This window comes from Penaeus vannamei, chromosome 17, assembly GCF_042767895.1.
Source record: "Penaeus vannamei isolate JL-2024 chromosome 17, ASM4276789v1, whole genome shotgun sequence".
Taxonomy (NCBI): Eukaryota; Metazoa; Arthropoda; class Malacostraca; order Decapoda; family Penaeidae; genus Penaeus; species Penaeus vannamei.
The window spans coordinates 14,367,083-14,387,082 of NC_091565.1; the positions used below are offsets into that span (position 1 = coordinate 14,367,083).

Genomic DNA, 20,000 nt, shown 5'->3' on the forward strand with positions numbered 1-20,000 from the left:
TAACTTAAATAGTAATTTCGAATCTGCACGCTCGTCGGTCGCATGTTCCCGGCCATTTTGGTGGTGTAAGTGGACACTCTAGTTTTATTGTGCTGAGTGTAATACCGAAAAGGGCAGGGAAGTGAGGGGAGTGAGGGGAGAGGAAGGGGAGGATGAAGGGTGGGAGGGGAGGGAGGGTGAGGGGAGGAAGGGGAGGGAGAGGGGAGGGTGAGAGGTGGAAGGGGAGGAAGGAGGAGGAGAGGGTGGAAGGGGTGGGTGGGGTGGAAAGGGTGGGTGGGAGGAAGGGGAGGGTGAGGGGAAGTGAAGAGAATGAGGGGAGGAAGGAGTGGAGAGTGAGTGTTAGGAGGACGGGAAGGGGGATGTAGGGAGGAAGGGAGAGGAGTATGAGGAGGAAGAGGAAGAAGAGTGTGGGGAGGAAGGAGGAAGTTGAGGGAGAGGACGAGGAAGAAGAGTGTGGGGGAGGGAGAGGAGGGAGAAGAAGAGTGTGGAGAGGAAGGAGGAATGAGAAGAGAGTGAGGGGAGGAGGAGAGTGCGGGGAGCAAAGGGGGTGAGGGGAGAGTGGTGAGTCTCCCTGGGGGAATTTTTTAGTCATGGAGAAGGAATGAGAGTGACTAATGCGTTTTCTATGCTGGGGCTGCGATATCTACCTTGAGGTTTGATTATAATAAATTCTGTATTTTCAAATATTTGATACAATTTTCTACATGCGCTTGAGTTATTTTATCGTATTGTTATTATTTATCACTTGATTATAACGAGCAACAATAACAGAAATAAAGATGATAATGATAATGATTATAATGATAATGATAACAATAACAGCAACAACAGTAGGGTGATAAAACGTATATTTATGCTAATGGTGAATTTTTTAAAATACGTAAACCCTCAAGAGACGAGTAAGTGTCCGTGTATAATCCCCCCCCTCTTCCCCCCTTCTCCCCTCACCCCCTCCCTCTCCCCCTCTTGGTCACACCTTCGTTGGCAAGCGCGCGTCGTCATTGGCTTCGTGAGGCTATCCCCCCCCCCCCTCTCCCTTCTTTCTTGTCGAGTATCCTTCCCCTCTTTCTTGGCCAACTTCTCCATTTTCTTTACCTCCTGTCTTTCCTTTTCTTATTCTTACTTCACCCCTTCTGCCGTACTCCACCCCTATTGCCGCACCACACCCCTTTCGCTCCCCCCACTCCTTACTCTTTCTACCCTCCCTTCTTCCCCCTACCCTCAACTCCATCTGCCACACCCCTCCTTATTTTACTCTCCCCCTCACTCTCTTACCCATATTTCTGCCAACTCAACTCCCCCTCCTTCCCCAACCCCCCTCCCTCCCTCATCCCCCTCCCTCCCTCCCCCCCCCTCCCCCCCTCTCACCCCTCCTCGCTCCAAAAGGCCCTCGACATATTCCATGACCAATCCAGTGCCACGGAGGCCTCTGCCAAGTGCCAGAAACCGCAGGGGCCTGAGAGGAGCGCAACCACCAGGCGATTATACCTGTTATGTTTCATTATAGGTGGGCGGTGGGCGGCACGCGAGGTTGGGGGGGAGGGGGGGAGGGAAGGAAGGGAGGGGGGAGTGGGGTAGGTAGGTTAAGTGGGGAGGATGGGGTGGGAGGTTAAGTCGGGGGAGAGGGGGCAGGAGGGGAGTCGTTTAAGGGGGGAGAGGGGGGAGGAGGGAGAGGGGAGGTGGTTTAGTGGGAGGGGTGAGGGGTGGAGGGGAGGTATAGGAGTGGGGGTAAGCGTTAGTGGGGTGAGGGTGGAGGAGGATGTTTCGTGGAGGTGTTGGGGGTGAGGTTTAGTAGAGGGGGAGAGTTGGAGGAGAGGTTCCGGGGAGAAGGTTTAGTGGGGGTGGGGGTGAGAGGTGAAAGTTGAGGAGGAGGAGGTTTAGCGAGGAAGGGAGGATGAAAGTTCGTGGGGAGAGAGGGAGAGGGATAGGAAAAAGGAAGTTAAGTGATGAGTGAAGGATGAGGGGAGGGGGAGGGTTTTGTGAGGGGGTGAGGGGAGGTTTAATGGGCGGAGGTTTAGAAGGGGACGAAGTACTAGGGGTGTGGGGGGTGAAAGGGCAGGGGCATTGGGGTAGGGGGAAAAGAAGGAACAAAGAGAGAAAGAGCGAGAGAGAGAGAGAGAGAGAGAGAGAGAGAGAGAGAGAGAGAGAGAGAGAGAGAGAGAGAGAGAGAGAGAGAGAGAGAGAGAGAGAGAGAGAGAGAGAGAGAGAGAGAGAGAGAGAGAGAGAGAGAGAGAGAGAGAGAGAGAGAGAGAGAGAGAGAGAGAGAGAGAGAGAGAGAGAGAGAGAGAGAGAGAGAGAGAGAGAGAGAGAGAGAGAGAGAGAGAGAGAGAGAGAGAGAGAGGAGACAGAGAGAGAGAAAGAGCGAGAGAGAGAGAGAGAGAGAGAGAGAGACAGAGAGAGACAGAGAGAGAGAGAGAGAGAAAGAGAAAAAGAGAGAGAGAGAGCGAGAGAGAGAGAGAGAGAGAGACAGAGAGAGAGAGAGAGAGAAAGAGAAAGAGAAAGAGAGAGAGAGAGAGCGAGAGAAGGAGAGAGAGAGAGACAGAGAGAGAAAGAGCGAGAGACAGAGAGAGAGAGAGAGAGAGCGAGAGAAAGAGAGAGAGAGAGAGAGAGAGAGAGAGAGAGAGAGAGAGAGAGAGAGAGAGAGAGAGAGAGAGAGAGAGAGAGAGAGAGAAAGAAAGAAAGTGAATAGTTCTTAGGATGAAAAGGGGAGGGGTCGGGAAGGGGATGAGGGAGGGAGGAGGGGGGAGGGGTGGAAGGTAGGCCTTATTTATTTTCCTTTTTTAGTTTTTTCTTTCTTTCTTTCTCTTTCTTCTTCAGAGAGCTGAAGTTTCAGGCCTTCTGTTTTATTGTGTTTCTCTTCTCTTCTTTTCTCACTTTCCTTTCTCTCTTTCATTCTATCTCCCTCTCTTTCTATCTCTCTCTCTCTTTCTTTTTTTTCTCTCTCTCTCTCTCTCTCGCGCTCTCTCTCTTTCTCTCTCTCTCTCACTCTCTCTCTCTCTCTCTCTTTCTTTCTCTCACTCCCTCTCTTTTTTTCGCTCTCGTACCCCCCCCCCCCCTTCTTCTCTCTCTCCAGAAAAAATAGACCAATTTCTTCTCGAAATTCTTACCGCCGTCCCTCCCTCCCCTTAATTAAAGCAGGAAAGACAATCCAGCGAGAGGTGAGCGCTCTATTTGCCTTCCCCTCCCTCCCCCCCTCTTTCCCCAAACTCCCCCTCCTCATCCCCCACCCCCCTCCCTCCCGCACCCCCTCCCTAGGACGCTCTCGACATACACTACGGGCGGAGCACACGCGACGGGGTAGTGGGGGAGGGGGGTTAGGGGGGAGGGGAATGGGCGGGTAGGGGGTATTGGGGGTAAAGCTAGGAAGGGGGAGGGGCTGGAGCTGGGGGTTAGGTAGTGGGGGGGGGGGACAGGGGGTCGGAGAATGGACGGGGAGGGGGTATTGGGGGTATGGCTAGGATGGGGGGAGGGGGGGGCTAGAGCTGGGGTTAGGTAGGGGGGTTGGGGGTTAAGGGGGGGGGATGTGAAGACGATAATGTCAAAGTTTCAACACATTTCCTTCACCCTGCTCTTCGTGTGTCCATCCGCCTGCTTGTGCCCTGCTTGCGCTGAGCAAATTTATTTCGTTCCTTCTTTCTGGCAGGAACGAGGTGGGGTGAGAGGGAGAGGGGAGTAGGGTGGGGGGGAGAGGGAGAGGGGAGGAGGGTGGGGGTGAGATTCAGAGGGAGAGGGAAGGAGGGTGGGGGTGAGAGGGAGAGGGAGAGGGGAAGAGGGTGGGGGTGAGAGGCAGAGGGAGAAGGAAGGAGGGTGGAGGTGAGAGGGAGAGGGAGAGGGGAGGAGGGTGGGGGTGAGAGGCAGAGGGAGAAGGAAAGAGAGTGGGGGTGAGAGGGAGAGGGAGAGGGGAGGAGGGTAGGAGTGAGAGGAAGAGGGAGGGAGGAGGGTGGGGTGAGAGGGAGGGAGAGGGGAGGAGGGTGGGGGTGAGAGGGAGAGGGAGAGGGGAGGAGAGTGGGGTGAGAGAGAGAGAGAGAGGAGGAGGGTGGGGTGAGAGGAGAGGGAGAGGGGAGGAGGGTGGGGGTGAGAGGGACAGGGAGAGGGTAGTCGGGTGGGGGTGAGGAGTGGGAGGGAGTTGGCTAATGGAAGAACGAAAATAGGAGTAGGGGAAGGGAGTGAAAGGGGGGAGGTGAGGGGAAGGAGAGAGGGAGGGGAAGAGAAACTGGGATTGGATAAAGAAAGGAGGAAGTCGGGGAGAAATAAGGGAGGAGATGGAAAGATGAAAGAGAGAGGAATGGAAGGGGAAGGGAAGAGGAATGGAAGGATAAGGGGAGAGGGATAAAAAGAAAAGGAGAGAAGGATGGAAGGGAAAGAAAGGGGAGGAGGAGAGGAAGGGGAGAAAAAAGGAAGCAGGTAAGTGGAATTCTTTTGTAGGATTATATTTATATCTGTCTGCACTGTCTGTTGTTAAAGGATTACAATATAATAAATAGATAAATAACTTGCGGTTCTGTGAATCTCCCTCTCTCTCTCTCTCTCTCTCTCTCTCTCTCTCTCTCTCTCTGTCTTTCTCCCTTTCTCTCTTTTCTCTCTCCTCTCTCTCCTCCCTCTCTCTCTCTCTCTCTCTCTCTCTCTCTCTCTCTCTCTCTCTCTCTCTCTCTCTCTCTCTCTCTCTCTCTCTCTCTCTCTCTCTCTCTTGCACTGCCAACGTTCTTTCATCTACAAAAAAATATACATATATGTTTTCCTTTGTTACTTCCTAAGAATTCTCTGAATTCCTTAATTAAATAACCTCTTATTTTCTTCGCCTGAGAAGGGAGACTAAAAAAAATAAGTAAAAGAAGAGAGAACCAAGAAAAAAAAACACAAGAAAGAAAAGGGATCACAGGGAATAACAAAATAAGACAATAATAGAAAAAATGAAAAAAATAATAATAACAAAAAAAAGTAAAAACACGTTTCTTATCCTTTCTGTGAAGAGTGAGTTCTTTCCTCGTTTTTTTTTTTAGCTTTTTTATTTGTTTTTTATATAATCTATCGATCTATCATTGCCTATTATTACAGAATTTTAGCTTGGTAATAATATCATCGCGATCATAATCTTTACCATTATGATAATCCTTATCATCACCTCTCTATCTCTCATTTAAATCGTCAGCATTACCATATACGTAATAATCATTACCATAAGTGTAATCATTATCATCGTAGAGATAATCAAAACTATCATTCCAAATGCTCTATTATTATGCCATTATCATCCTTACCATTAATATTTTCATCAGCATTAACCCCGCCAGCATGATCATTATCATTATCATAATTTTCCATAAGAATGAATTTACTTTTATATTGACACGGAAATTAGATCTGCTTCTTTTAATCTCAACGGTGTTAATATTCATGTAACAGTTATTCAAAAAATAATCGACTTGCTGATGGCATATCATGAAATAATTAATTTGTTATTATCATAATCTTCATTATGATTCCCAGTTTTTTTCTTTCTTTTTTTACATTATAATCAAATTTACTTTGCTGTTTCCAATAGCTATTAACAAAGGTTGATGTAAGTTTATATCATTTCAAATAATTATTCATTCATATATCAGTACAGTGATTTCATTCTCCTTGTTATTACGATATCAATTTTCACTAATCTTACTCTTATTCTTGCTTCTGTTATTTCCAGTATTTGATTATGTTATAATTATTCTTCCTCCATTCTTATTGTTACTATTATCGTTTTCATTAGAATTATTATCATTATCATCATTATTATCATTATGATACTATTAGTATCGCCATTATCATCAATATAATCATCATTACCATTACCATTACCATTGTCGTCATCATCATCATTATCATCATCAATATAACCATTTCTATAATTCATAGTCCTCTACTTCAACCCCCACCCCCACCCTACCCCACACCCCGACCCCAAAGCTGTGACAGCCGAGCGTAACCACAGCCATCAATTTCCGTTCAATTTGTTTCCAGTGTCGTGGAAAGTGTCCGCCCCCCCTTCCCGTCCCCCTCCCCCTTCCCTCCCCTCTCCTCTCCTTCCCTTCCCTCCTTCTCCCCCTCCCCTCCCTCCATCATCCCCTTCCCCTCCCCCTCCTCCCCTTCCCTCCCTCTCTCCTCCCCCTCCCCTTTCCCCTTCCCTTCACTCCCCTCTCAAAGCCTAGTTAATCAAGAACAACAGAGTGAGAGAAAGCGAGTGAGAGAGAGAGACAGACAGACAGAGGCCTACCTTCAGCGTGCGCAGTAGGCCTAAAATTAAGGGAGGGGGGGGGACCGTGAAATTAGGCCGCACCAATCATAATTACAACAGGTTCGCTAATTGCATTTGATAACAGAGCGGTAGGTAGGTCTAAGTCCCTCCTCCCCCCCCCTCTCCCCATTCTTTCTCTGTCCTTGTCCCTGTTTTCCTTCCTTCCTTCCTTCCTTCCTTCCTTCCTCGCCCCCTCCCCCTTCCCCTATATCTCCCTTACCCAGACCGTATCCCTGTTTCCCTCCCTTCCTCTTACCTTCTCTCACTTTACTTTCTTCCTTCCTTTTCTATCTCCCTTCTTCTTTTTTCTTAACGTCTTCCACTTATTCTTTATCCTTTCCTCTCTCCCTTCTACGCACATCCTCCTTCAACCCTTTCCCTCCCTCCCTGCCTATCACTTTACCCTACATCCCTCCCTCCTGCAACACCCTTCGCTCTTACCTCCCCCTCAATCCTCCTCTTTCCCTCCTTCCCTAACCTCTCTCCTCTCCTCCTTCCCCTCCCCAACTCTTCTCTTTTCCCTCCCTCCCCAACTCTTCTCCTTTCCCTCCCTCTTAGCAACACCCTTGTCCCTTCCTCTTCCCTCCCCAACCTCTCTCCCTCTCCTTCCTCCCTTCCCTCCCCAAAACTTCCCTCTTCCTTCCCTCCCAGCAACACTCTCCTTCTTCCTTTCCCTCCCTCCCAACCTCTCCCCTTCCTCCTCATCCCCCCCCCTCACTGCCCCTTCCCCCAACCCCAGCCTCCCTCGCACCTGCCCAGGTAGCCGAGCGCGCGAGAGGCGGAGACCCAACCCACCGGGCACCCGCGACATCTGTTACCTGCAGTCACCTGTAACCCGCTCGAGGTAATGACAGCGTGTGGGCTCCCGCTGATGACGGGTATCGTGTCTCGGGCCGGGTCGTCGCGTTTATTTATTTGCTCGCCGCTAACTGCTTCCATTTGTGCGTTGGGTTGTTATGTTTTTTATCATTATTATTATTATTCCGTTGTTCTGATTTATGGTGCGAAACGGGGGTGAGGGTGGGTTGGAGGTGTGTGTGTGTGGGGGGGTAGAAACATTGGGGTGGGGTGGGGGGGAGCTATGTGTGTAATGTTGATGTGTAAGTATTGTATATATATATGTCTGTATGCATTTATATGTTCATCGATATGTATGTTCCTATCTTTCTATGTAGCTATTAGGAATTTTATCTAACTATCTAAATAACAATCAATATATCTACCTACTTATTCAACAATTTCCCAATTCATTTCTTTATCTATCTGTCTCTTCATCGATCAATTAATCTAACAACCTAACAATCTATTTCTTTATCTATCTGTCTCTCTACCGATCAATCTCCCTATGCAGTATGTACACGTTAACGGAAACAAAGGTAAATGCATACATACGCCCGATATACACTCACCTCTTCCCAATCTCCCTCGGTTTAATGAGCATATGCCTAAGGAAGTCGCCACGCACGCACGCACGCACACTCACATCCCCTTTATGTACACAGCAAATGTACCCATACTGATTATAACTGGGAACTAATCCGCGCGGCTGTTCATTAGTTTAACCATTAACCCTTTCCCGTCGCCTGCCTACCCCCCCCCCCCCTTCACTAACCCTTACCCTCCCCCCCCCAAAAAAAAAACAATAACAATAACTACCGGAAACACTTAACCTCCGGACACCCAACAGTCTCTCACTCTCTCTCTCTCTCTCTCTCTCTCTCTCTCGCTCTCTCTCGCTCTCTCTCTCTCTCTCTCTCTCTCTCTCTCTCTCTCTCTCTCTCTCTCTCTCTCTCTCTCTCTCTCTCTCTCTCTCTCTCTCTCTCTCTCTCTCTCTCTCTCTCTCTCTCTCTCTCTCTCTCTCTCTCTCTCTCTCTCTCTCTCTCTCTCTCTCTCTCTCTCTCTCTCTCTCTATATATATATATATATATATATATATATATATATATATATATATATATATATATATATATATATATACATATCAATCTATCTATCTATCTGTCTGTCTATCTATCTGTCTTTTTATCAACTTATTTATCTATCTATCTATCTATATCTATCTGTGCATATATATATATATATATATATATATATATATATATATATATATATATATATATATATATATATATTAAATATGTATGCTTGTGTGCGTTAGTCTGTGTATGTGCATGTAAATATATAAATTTATATATTCATATTATATTTACGCAGACTAAAAGTACGAGCAAGAGCGATCTAGAAATGAATATAGAAATGAATTAATATCCTGCTGCCAATTCCACCAGATTTTCTTGAAATAAAAAGCTTTAGCCGATCATAAACAATAGTTCGATTTGGGGAGACGCGGTGGGGGTCAAATGCCTTGGTTTGTGGGGAGAGAGTGGAAGAGGAAGAGAGGGAGGGAGAGGGAAAGAGAAAGAAAGAGGGAGAGATAGGGAGAGAGAGAAAGAGAGAGAGAGAGATAGGGAAAGAGAAAGAGAAAGAGAGAGGGAGAGAGAAGAGAGAGAGAGAGAGAGAGAGAGAGAGAAGAGAGAGAGAGAGAGAGAGAGAAAGAGAGAGAGAGAGAGAGAGAGAGAGAGAAAGAAAGAGAGAGAGAGAAAGAAAGAGATAGAGAGATAGGGAGAGAGAGAGAGAGAAAGACAGGCAGACAGACAGACAGACAGAGATTGGAAGGGTAGCCATAAGGGATGAAGTGATGACCATTACATCGATTGTCGCCGCTGTCTCCGCCCCTCCTTCTTCCCTCCCTCTCAACCTCTACCCCCCCCCCCCGTCTCTACCGGCCCTCCCTCTCAACCGTGCTATCCTACTGACTCTATTTATCATAATTAATGTACCCGCTACATCAACCTCTCCCCCGCCCCCCCTTCTTCCCCCGGGGCAAAGGGTGAGAGGGGGGGGAGTCAGAGTCAGACAGACAGACACAGATACAGCTACAGATAAAGATAGAGATATAGATACAGACACATACACACAAAAAAAGACAAAAACAAAAACAGAGACAGCCCCAGAAACTAATAAAAAAAAACAGAGAGAAATAAACAGAGACACAGAACGAAAAAGACACAGCCATAGAGATAGAAATAGACACAGCCACAGAGAGAGAGATAGACAGACAGCCAGACACCACAACAGCCATTGGAAACCAGAGCAAACAAAATGGCTGCAGCGACAAACAAACCAAATGTCAATGTTAAGTCAGGTCACCAGGAACCGACCGGGAGCGCTGATCGAAAGCTGGAGGACCGTAATTCGTATAATTATAAACAATCTGCCATTGTAATTTATATGGAGATGGGTAATGATCCGTGTTTGGTTGTTTTGTTTGCGTGTGAGTGCGTTTGTGCGTTGGGACACGGGGGAGGGAGAAGGACAGGGAGAGACGTTATATTTATCAATTTATCTATCTATCTATCTATATCTATCTATCTATCTATCTATCTATTTATCTATCTATCTATCTATCTATCTATCTATCTATCTATCTATCTATCTATCTATCTATCTATCTATCTATCTATCTATCTATCTATCTATCTATCTACCTATCTATCTATCTATCTATACACAGAGATAGACAGTCAGACACAGAACAGACAGACAGATAGAGACAGAAAGAAAATGATTCAGTTATTCGTCTGAATGAAAAATAAGTTGAATCCAAAATGCACTCTATATTCCTCTGATGATTTATTGGCAAAGACGAGAAAAAAAATTGCCTATCTTAATTAATTCTGTCATCGTCAAAGTCTCAATGTGACGATTTTCTCGTTAAAAAAGACATCGTGACCTGACCTTTGACCCCTGGCACTTGCAAAGGTCAGCACAATTTTTTCGAAGAAGAATAAGAACGAATCGTTCATGAACACGGGATTGGAATTAAGGTCAGATGCTAACAGACCTTTTTAAAATGATTCGTATTCCATCCTCACCTCAAAGATACGGATAAAAGATTGGCGAATCGACACCAAACGGTATTTTTTGTCTTGGCAGATTATCTCTTCATCCGTCATCATAAATCTACATTTTTCACTTCATTTCCTCCATTCATCCATTTTTCTTGCCTTATCACGGGTTCTATCCATCCGTTTATCCATACATTTATCCACCTATCCGCTCACCCGTCCACCCACCCATATCCACTCACAGGGTCCTTAACCAACCCACCCACCCAATCCTCACCCACCCCTCACCCTCCCCATCCACCCACCTATATCCACTCACAGAGTCCTTAACCAACCCACCCACCCAAACCTCACCCATCCCTCACCCTCCCCATCCACCCACCCATATCCACTCACAGAGTCCTTAACCAACCCACCCACCCAATCCTTACCCATCCCTCACCCACCCCATCCACCCACCTATATCCACTCACAGGGTCCTTAACCAACCCACCCACCCAATCCTTACCCACCCCTCACCCTCCCCATCCACCCACCCATATCCACTCACAGAGTCCTTCCAACCCACCCACCCAATCCTCACCCACCCCTCACCCTCCCATCCACCCACCCATATCCAATCACAGGGTCCTTAACCAACCCACCCACCCAATCCTTGCCCATCCCCCCCTCTCCATCCACCCACCCATATCCACTCACAGGATCCTTCACCAACCCACCCCCCCAATCCTCACCCACCCCTCACCCTCCCCATCCACCCAACCATATCCACTCACAGAATCCTTCACCAACCCACCCACCCAATCCTCACCCACCCCTCACCCTCCCCATCCACCCACCCATATCCACTCACAGGATCCTTCACCAACCCACCCACCCAATCCTCACCCATCCCCCACCCTCCCCATCCACCCACCCACATCCACTAACAGAGTCCTTAACCAACCCACCCACCCAATCCTTACCCATCCCTCACCCTCCCCATCCACCCACCCACATCCACTCACAGGATCCTTAACCAACCCACCCACCCAATCCTCACCCACCCCTCCCCCTCCCCATCCACCCGCCCGCCAAATCCACTCACCTGGTTAGTCCTGGAGATCGGCGGAGTATGTGGAGTGGTCGCCATACCGGGGTGGTACATCATGTCATGTTTCAACTGCGGTAGGGTGCCAGGGGGTTGTCCGTGTCCGTGCTTCGAGATGTCGACTGCGGCTAGGGCTTCGGCGCGGCTGAGGAGGCCGTCGTCCAGGCCAGCGCTGAAGAGCTGGGTCTGCGGCGCCAGAGGGAGAGGTTTGTAGTCCTCCTGCAAGGAAACGGACGAGGGGAGTTAGAGGCGGTCGGGAAAATAATCATTTTTTGCATATATTGTTATTGTTATATTAATATTATTAATAGAAAACGAAGTATTAGTAATAGTAGATGGAGGTGGCGATGTTTAAGACGGTGCCACCGGAATGACATAATAACCGTGTGCATTATTGTGGCGGTATCACTAATGTCGATAATAATAGTAATATGCTTCGATAATAATAATAATATGCTTCAGAAATCTAAATGTTGAATACTGCACTCGCGCGAAATAAAATAAATTCCTTAAGATCAACCAAAAGTAATAATTTATATTGCCTTGCCAAAAAAAGAAAGAAAAAAAAGAAATATAATAACAGCAACAATAATGATAATAATGATAACAATACTAATGACAACAGTAATTATAATAGTAACAATGATAAAGATAATAATAATAATAATAATAATAATATTAATATTAATAATGATAATAATAACAACAATAATGATAGTAAAAATAATAATAATAACAACGGCGATGATAATGATAATATGAAAATAATAATAATAACAACAGCGATGATAATGATAATACAAATGAACAAAAAACAAAGAAATGAATGAATAAACAAAATGAAGAAAGAAAAATGGCTTGAGGCAATCGATAAGAAATCTTAGCCGGACATGAGCTTGCAAATGTTAAACTGCAAAAGCGCAACATTTTTTTTCCATATTTGCATTCTTTGTATACACTTAACTCTCTCCGCGTGCCTCGTATACGTACATTAGTGTAAGCGAAAAAAAACTTACATATATACATTTCTATGAGGGTTTTTTATTGATAAAGCATTCAGTGGGATGAACAGAATACCAACGAAAGATTTGTATTGATTGCGAATAAGAAATAAGGATAAAAAAAAAAAAAAAAAATGAAGCGGGTAAAAGGTAAAAGGAAGTTTTATGAAGGAAGGAAGGAAGGAGGAAGGGGGTGGGGGTGGGGGTGGGGGTGGGGGTGGGGGGTTGAAGGGGTAAATGGAATCTGAGGAAGAGGAAAGGATGAGGGGGGGGGAGGGAGGATGAGTGAGGGTGATGGAAAGGATAGGGAGAAGAAGAGGGGTAGGATGAAGGGAGAGAGATGGAAAGAAGGGACGAAAAGGAGGAGGAGAAGGAAGAAGGGAGGGAGAGGGAAAAGAAAATGGAGAAGAAAGGAAGGGAGATGGTGAAAATACGAGAAAAGTAGGAGGGAGGAGAAGGGAAGATAGAAGGGAAGGAGAAAAAAAGAAGAGGATAGGTAAGGAAAGCAAGAAAAAAATGTTGAAGAGGGACAGAACGAAAAGAGGAAAGACGAGGAAGGGTAATGGTGGAATAGAAATAAAGAGAAAGGAAGACCAGAGGAGGAAGAGTAAATAAGAACAGCAAGGAAAAAAATGGAAGAGAAAGGCATCAGACAAGGAAGAAGAGGCACCTAAAGATCCTCCCCCCCTCCCCCTTCCATCCTTCCCCCCCCATAAGAAAAATGGTCGTGTTCTAGTGTTATTTCCTCCCTCACTACCACTCTCCCTCCCTCTCCCCATCCCCACTCCCACCCCCGCCTCCTTTACCGCCCGCCACCACCATACACCGCTCCGCCACCGCCACCACCACCACCGCCACCACCACCGCCACCGCCCTCCACCGCCACCGCCTGCCACCACCACCGCCACCGCCACCACCGCCACCGCCACCACCGCCACCACCACCACCGCCCTCCACCGCCACCGCCCGCCACCGCCACCGCCCGCCGCCGCCCGCCATCGCGCTCAAATTCCGAACACGCCCTCGCCGCGTTCAACTTACAGTGTTGCCAAAAACTGAAGTCTGCTCTGCATCCCGAAAAGGCCTGGAGGAACTTCGGCCTATCTTTATTGTGGCGGGGGTGGGGGGAGGGGGAGGGGGGACGGGTTGGAGGGGAGGGGGGTTGGAGGGAGGAGTGGAGGTAGATGGGGAGGGGGTTGGATGGAGGGGGAGGGGAGGGGAGGGTTTAAGCTGTTGGAGGGAAGGAGGAGGGTTAAGGAAGGGGGTATGGAGGGGGGCGTAGAAGGGGGGTTACTGAGCGTTGACTATATTTTAAGAGATGATTTCAACCTCCCTTCCGTTTCTCTCTCTCTCTCTCTCTCTCTCTCTCTCTCTCTCTCTCTCTCTCTCTCTCTCTCTCTCTCTCTCTCTCTCTCTCTCTCTCTCTCTCTCTATTTTCTCTCTCTCTCTCTCTTTCTCGAATTTTCGGTTTTATCTATTCGTACACGTTTTCCTACTTCCTTCCTACGTCGATTAATGAAAGACAATTCAAAAGCAAAGATAGGTAGGGAATTCAAAATAGCGCATTCGTATCGCTTTAAAAAAAGGTCACAAACTCAAAATCACCAACGGAATTCGCGATTAAAACAAATGAGAAAAGAAATTTATAAAAATGTATCGCTTGAAAGAGGAAGAGGAGGAGGAAGAGGAAGAAGAAGATGAAGAAGAAGAAGAAGAAGAAGATGAAGAAGGAAAAGAAGAAGAAGAAGAGGAGGAGGAGGAAGAGGAAGAGGAAGAAGAAGAAGAAGAAAAAGAGGAAGAAGACGAAGAACGAAGCGAAATGACAATAATCATGATGATGATAATAATATGAAAAAATACTAGTAAAAAGAATAACGAGAAGAACAGGAAGAAAAGGAAGATGAGAAGAAAACAATAACAGTAACAATAGTGATAATAATGATAATAATAATAATAATAATAATAGTAATGACAATAAAAATGATAATAATAACAACAATAATAAAAATGATAATAATAACAACAATAATAATAACAAACTAACTACAACAAAAACACCAATACCAATACCAATACCAAGAAAACGAAACAAACAAACAAAAATAAATAAATGAATAAAATAAAAAATAAAGAAGCAGCCCCGGTGCCTTCCGCGAGCCTCTCTCCGACACGAGAGTCTTTGCCTCCGGAATTGCATGACCCTCAGGAAGGCTGACGCTGGCATAACCGTCATGAATAAGTCATGCGCTGATGCCAGATACGGACGACCGCGATAGGCTGATAACAGGGCGTAGCATAGGGGCGGTTTTTGGTGCGTAGGGAAGAAGAAGGGGAGGAGAGGGGGGTGGAAGAAGGGGGAGAGAGGGGGGGAGAGCGGGTGGAAGAAGGTGGAGAGTGAACAAAGACTATGAAAAAAGTCAATTATATATATATATATATATATATATATATATATATATATATATATATATATATATATATATATATATATATATATATAATGATAATAATAATAATGATAATAATAACAATAATAATAATGATAAAATAACTATTGCTGAATATTTGTTGCTCTCTCACGCCCAAGGCACAAGCTTCAGTATTTCACGCCCGCTGCCTCCTCCCTTATGAAAGGTACCGTGGGATGGAGTAGGTATCAGATGAACCCATGGTGAGAGAAAAAAGAGAGAAAGAGAGGGAGAGAGAGAGAAAGAGGAAGATAAAGAGAGCGAGAGAGAGAGAGAGACTGAGAAAGAGAAAGATAGAGAGAGCGAAAGAGAGAGAGAGACTGAGAAAGAGAAAGAGAGAGAGAGAGAGAGAGAGAGAGAGAGAGAGAGAGAGAGAGAGAGAGAGAGAGAGAGAAAGAGAGAGAGAGAGAGAGAGAGAGAGAGAGAGAGAGAGAGGGAGAGAGAGAGAGAGAGAGAGAGAGAGAGAGAGAGAAAGACAGAGAGAGAGAAAAGAGAAAGATAGAGAGAAAGAGAAAAAGAGAGAAAGATAGAGAGAGAGAGAGAGAAAAAAAGAGAAAGCTAGAAAGAACGAGAGAAAAAAAAAAGAGAGAGAAAAATAGACTCCACAATGTGCGAGAGTTATGAAAAGTCCAAGCTGCGATGATGATGGTGAAGATGATGACGGGAGATAGTGACTATGGAGATGATGGTGTTACTCGCGGGTTATGGGCACGTCGCGTGGGGCTTACGTCGCCGCGGCTCTGATGGAACGGCGGCACTCTCTGGCGGAGGCACTGAGAGGGCCATCCCGTTATCTCGTTTTTTTTTTTTTCTCCGGCTTGCTTATCGAGCGCTGGGATAAGCCGCGTGTTTCTCTTTGTCTGTCTGTCTGTCTGTCTGTCTGTCTGCCTGTCTGCCTTTCTCTCTCTTTCTTTCTTTCCCTCTCTCTCTTTCTCTCTTTCTCTCTTTCTTTCTTTCTTTCTCTCTCTCCTTCTCTCTCTCTCTCTCCTTCTCTCTCTCTCTCTCTCTCTCTCTCTCTCTCTCTCTCTCTCTCTCTCTCTCTCTCTCTCTCTCTCTCTCTTTGAGGTGGGGGAGGGGAGGGGGATAATCATCTGTGTTTTCATCTTTTTTTAGCTTTTTTCTTCCTATTTTTTCTGATATATGGTTGTCGTTTCGTTTTTTTCTTTCTTTTTTCTAATTTTCTTCGATATTCTTATCTTCAACATTCCTCGTTTCTTTCTTTTCTCTCTTTCTTTCTATCTCTGTTCCGAATTTTGTTTAGTTTGGTTCTCTTACTTTCTCTTCTCTCTCGAAAAAAATGGAAACTAACAAAAAAAATTCTAACTTTTCCGAAGAAAGCAAAACGAAATTAAAACAAAAAAAAATCTGTTCACGTCAAAAGATTTCGCAATCTATGAAGCAGCTTCGGAACGGATTCGAACCCCAATCCCGAACGATCAGATCCGTCCAATTCGCACAACGGATGAAACGCCAAAACTGCTCCTTTGTGCGCCGCCTTGCCCTTCAGACGGCTCCTTGCTCTGCCTCTGACCTTTCGCGCTGCAAAGGGCGGCCGACGCTGCCAGGAATCAAAAGGGCATATCTCTATCTATCTATCTATCTATCTATCTATCTGTCTGTCTATCTATCTATCTATCTATCTATCTATGCACACACACACACACACACATCTATTATGTGTACATGTATTGTGTGTGTGTGTGTATGTGTATGTGCGTGTGTGTGTGTGTGTGTGGGCGCGTATGTGTGTGTGTGTGTGTGTGTGTGTGTGTGTGTGTGTGTGTGTGTGTGTGTGTGTGTGTGTGTGTGTGTGTGTGTGTGTGTGTGTGTGTGTGTGTGTGTGTATATATATATATATGTTTATATATATATATATATATATATATATATATATATATATATATATATATGTATATATATACATATATATATACATATATATATATATATATATATATATATATATATATATATATATATATACAGGCATATACATATGTATGTATGTATATACGTATGTATATATCTATGCCTGCATGTATTCGAGTGTGCTTACATGAGTGCTGGCGTCTACGGGGAGGGCGTGCGTGACCGCGGGCGTGTGCAGCAAGAGAGAGAAGCAGATGGAACGAGAGACACAGACACGACTTCCGCCCCGAAGAGAGAGACACGACGCCATAAATCAATAAAAAGGACAAAAAAGTGACGAAAAAAGACAGCAAAAATAATGAGAACAAAAGCGCGTGGTTAGGGTGACATACAGGAAAGACAGGTGAGAAAATTGGGACCAATTATAACACCGAAGGAGAGTTCCGGGGTGGGCGGGGGGAGGGGGTGGGGAAGGGAAGTGGGAGGGGTGTTAAGAGTGGGTTTTGGTAAGGGGGTTGGGGGTAGTGGGCGGGGCTTAGCGACAATGATAGCCTCGTCTGGGGGTGGCCGTCGATAGCTGTTGTTTAATAAGTGAGGCTACAACGGATTTACATGAATTTGTAAAGGTAATTAGGTAGCGAACAACGGGTGTGAATCAATAGCAAATGTTATAGCGTAATGTGTATGTAGAACAGGGAGGGGGGGGGAGGGGAGGGGAGGGGAGACGAGAAATGATAGGTTGGAATCGGTTTTAATGCCAACGCGTTGACCGATAAAGAGAGAGCCATAATGATAACCTGTGATAAAAGAAAAAAGAACAGAAAAGAAAAAGAGAAATTAATGTTATTACGAGAGCAAAAGGGGAATATTTCAGACATCAGTTTGGTTCGCGCTCATGAATTGGGAATTAAGGTATGATGTCACGACGGCAGATTTGTCAACTATTCAGAGATATAGAGCCGGAGATACGTAGATAATGTATAGATGTACATGTATTCTAAATGTATTTGTTTGTCTTCTGGTTATTGTACACGCATAGAAATACACACACACACGCACAAACACACACACACACACACACACACACACACACACACACACACACACACACACACACACACACATATATATATATATATATATATATATATATATATATATATATATATATATATATATATATATATATATATATATAGATAGATAGATAGATAGATAGATAGATAGATAGATAGATAGATAGATAGACAGATAAATGTATAAACCTAACATAAAACTTCCCATTGACCAGAGAGACTCACCACCTACTCCACAGCCAAAACAACATCAATTTCATCGCAAAATACGTAGATGACATCCCCCTTTCCCCTAAAAAAAAAAAAAAAAAAAAAAAAAAAAAAAAAAAAAAAATCCCATACAGCAAATAAATGAATACAAACTGCAAAAGGATGCTTGAACTTTTGGCAGTTGCTTGTTGTTGAATTAATATCAAGCAGGCAAGTAGGGATTGTGGCAGACTGGGCTTCAGTTCATCATACAGGGATTAAAAGGGAGAATCAAAATATTTTTCTCTTTTCTATTGCAATTATTATTATTATCATTTTATTATTATTATTTTCTTTTTTTATTTGAGTTTCAAAATCTTTCTTTTTTAAAGGCTCACGTTTATTCATTTACCTATCATTTCATGACTTTTTTTTTCATCGTTTAGTATATTTGTAATTAGGGTATGTTCCTCTAGTTTATAAGGGATTTATATCATCGTGATGATGAGGGAGAGGTTAACAGGTAGGTAAGAGAGAGAGAGAGAGAGAGAGAGAGAGAGAGAGACAGAGAGAGAGATAGAGAGAGAGAGAGAGAGAGAGAGAGAGAGAGAGAGAGAGAGAGAGAGAGAGAGAGATCCCAAGAAACAGTAAGAGGGAAAACAAACAAACAATAAATATATATATACCTAAAAAAAATCCTCTGCAAGAAAACACAACGAAATAAAAAAGAAAAAAACAACAACAAAAACGAGATAGAGAGAGACCCCAAAAAAAGACAAAAAAAAAAAAAGAGAAAAAAAAAGAAAGAGAGAAAAGAAGGCAATAAAATCGTCCATTTTTGGCTGCGTTCGTCGTGGCTTCTATCATCTCGAACGCGGCCCATTCTCCTGGGTGCGTTCATCCGCTTACTCCCGAAGCACCACATAGGGTCTGCTCGTACCTTTTATCGGCCTCAAGAACAAGGGAGAGCTTTCTTCTCCCCCTCCTCCCTCTCCCTCTCCCTTCCTCCCCTCCCTTCCCTTACCTGTCTCTTCTCATCCTCCTTCGCTCTCTCTGTTTCTGTCTCTCTCTCTATCTTTCTTTTTATCCCCCCCTCTCTCTTTATCTCTCTCTCTCTCTCTCTCTCTCTCTCTCTCTCTCTCTCTCTCTCTCTCTCTCTCTCTCTCTCTCTCTCTCTCTCTCTCTCTACTTAACCCCCCTCTTCATTTCCGCCTTCCCTTCTCTCCCTCTATTTCCTTCTCCCTCATCTCGCTATTCATCTCCCTCTATCTCCTTCCTTCTCCCTTTTTCTGTCTCTTTCCTCCATCACCCCTATCTCCTTCCTTCTTCCTCTCAATCTCCCTCTTCCTTCATCTCCCCCTTTCATCTTCATTTTCATTTTTGTTCACTTTCATTCAATTTCTCAAAGTCAATAGTCAGTTTATCCACGACTTTCCCTTCCTTTCTCTATGTCTCTTTCTTCCTCTTTTCTCTTTGTGTTGATTTCTGTTTTTTTTCTTCTTCTTCCTTTGATTCCTTCTTCGCAGTGTCTTTGTGGGGATGAAGGGATAATAACAATGATGACGGGAATGATAGTGATGATAGTGATGATGATGATAATAATGGTGATGATGATGATAATAATGGTGGTGATGGTGATGATAGTGTTGATAGTGATGGTGATGAAGATAATGGTGATGGCTATGGTGATGCAGAAATGAGAACTATATGGATAACAACAATAAAAGTGAGTGACATTGTTTAAAAAGAAAAATAACTAAAAATCTTTCTTATTTACATTTCATCTACATGAAAAAACAAAGCCATCTCTTTCTCTCACTCTCTCTCTTTCTCTCTCTCTCTCTCTCTCTATGTATCTTATCTATCCATCTATCTCTTTTTCTTTCTCTATCTCTATCTCTATCAGTCTCTCTATCTCTCTCTCTCTCTCTCTCTCTCTTTCTCTCTCTCTCTCTCTCTCTCTCTCTCTCTCTCTCTCTCTCTCTCTCTCTCTCTCTCTTTCTCTCTCTGTCTGTCTCTGTCTCTCTATCTCTCTCTCTCTCTATCTATCTATCTATATATCTTTTTCTTTCTCTCTCCCTCTCCTTTCTCTCCGTTACTTTATTTCCTAAAATGCTCCTCTCCCTTT

General features: G+C 44.7%; 1 protein-coding gene across 1 annotated transcript in view; it reads right to left on the reverse strand.

The window, feature by feature from the left end:
• Positions 1 to 20,000, reverse strand: part of LOC113812415 (abnormal chemosensory protein 6) — a 58,328-nt gene that overhangs the window by 29,128 nt on the left and 9,200 nt on the right. Inside the window, exon 2 of the mRNA XM_070132449.1 lies at positions 11,267 to 11,488. Within this exon, the coding sequence (XP_069988550.1) occupies positions 11,267 to 11,488 (222 nt within the window). The remainder of the gene's footprint in view (positions 1 to 11,266; positions 11,489 to 20,000) is intronic.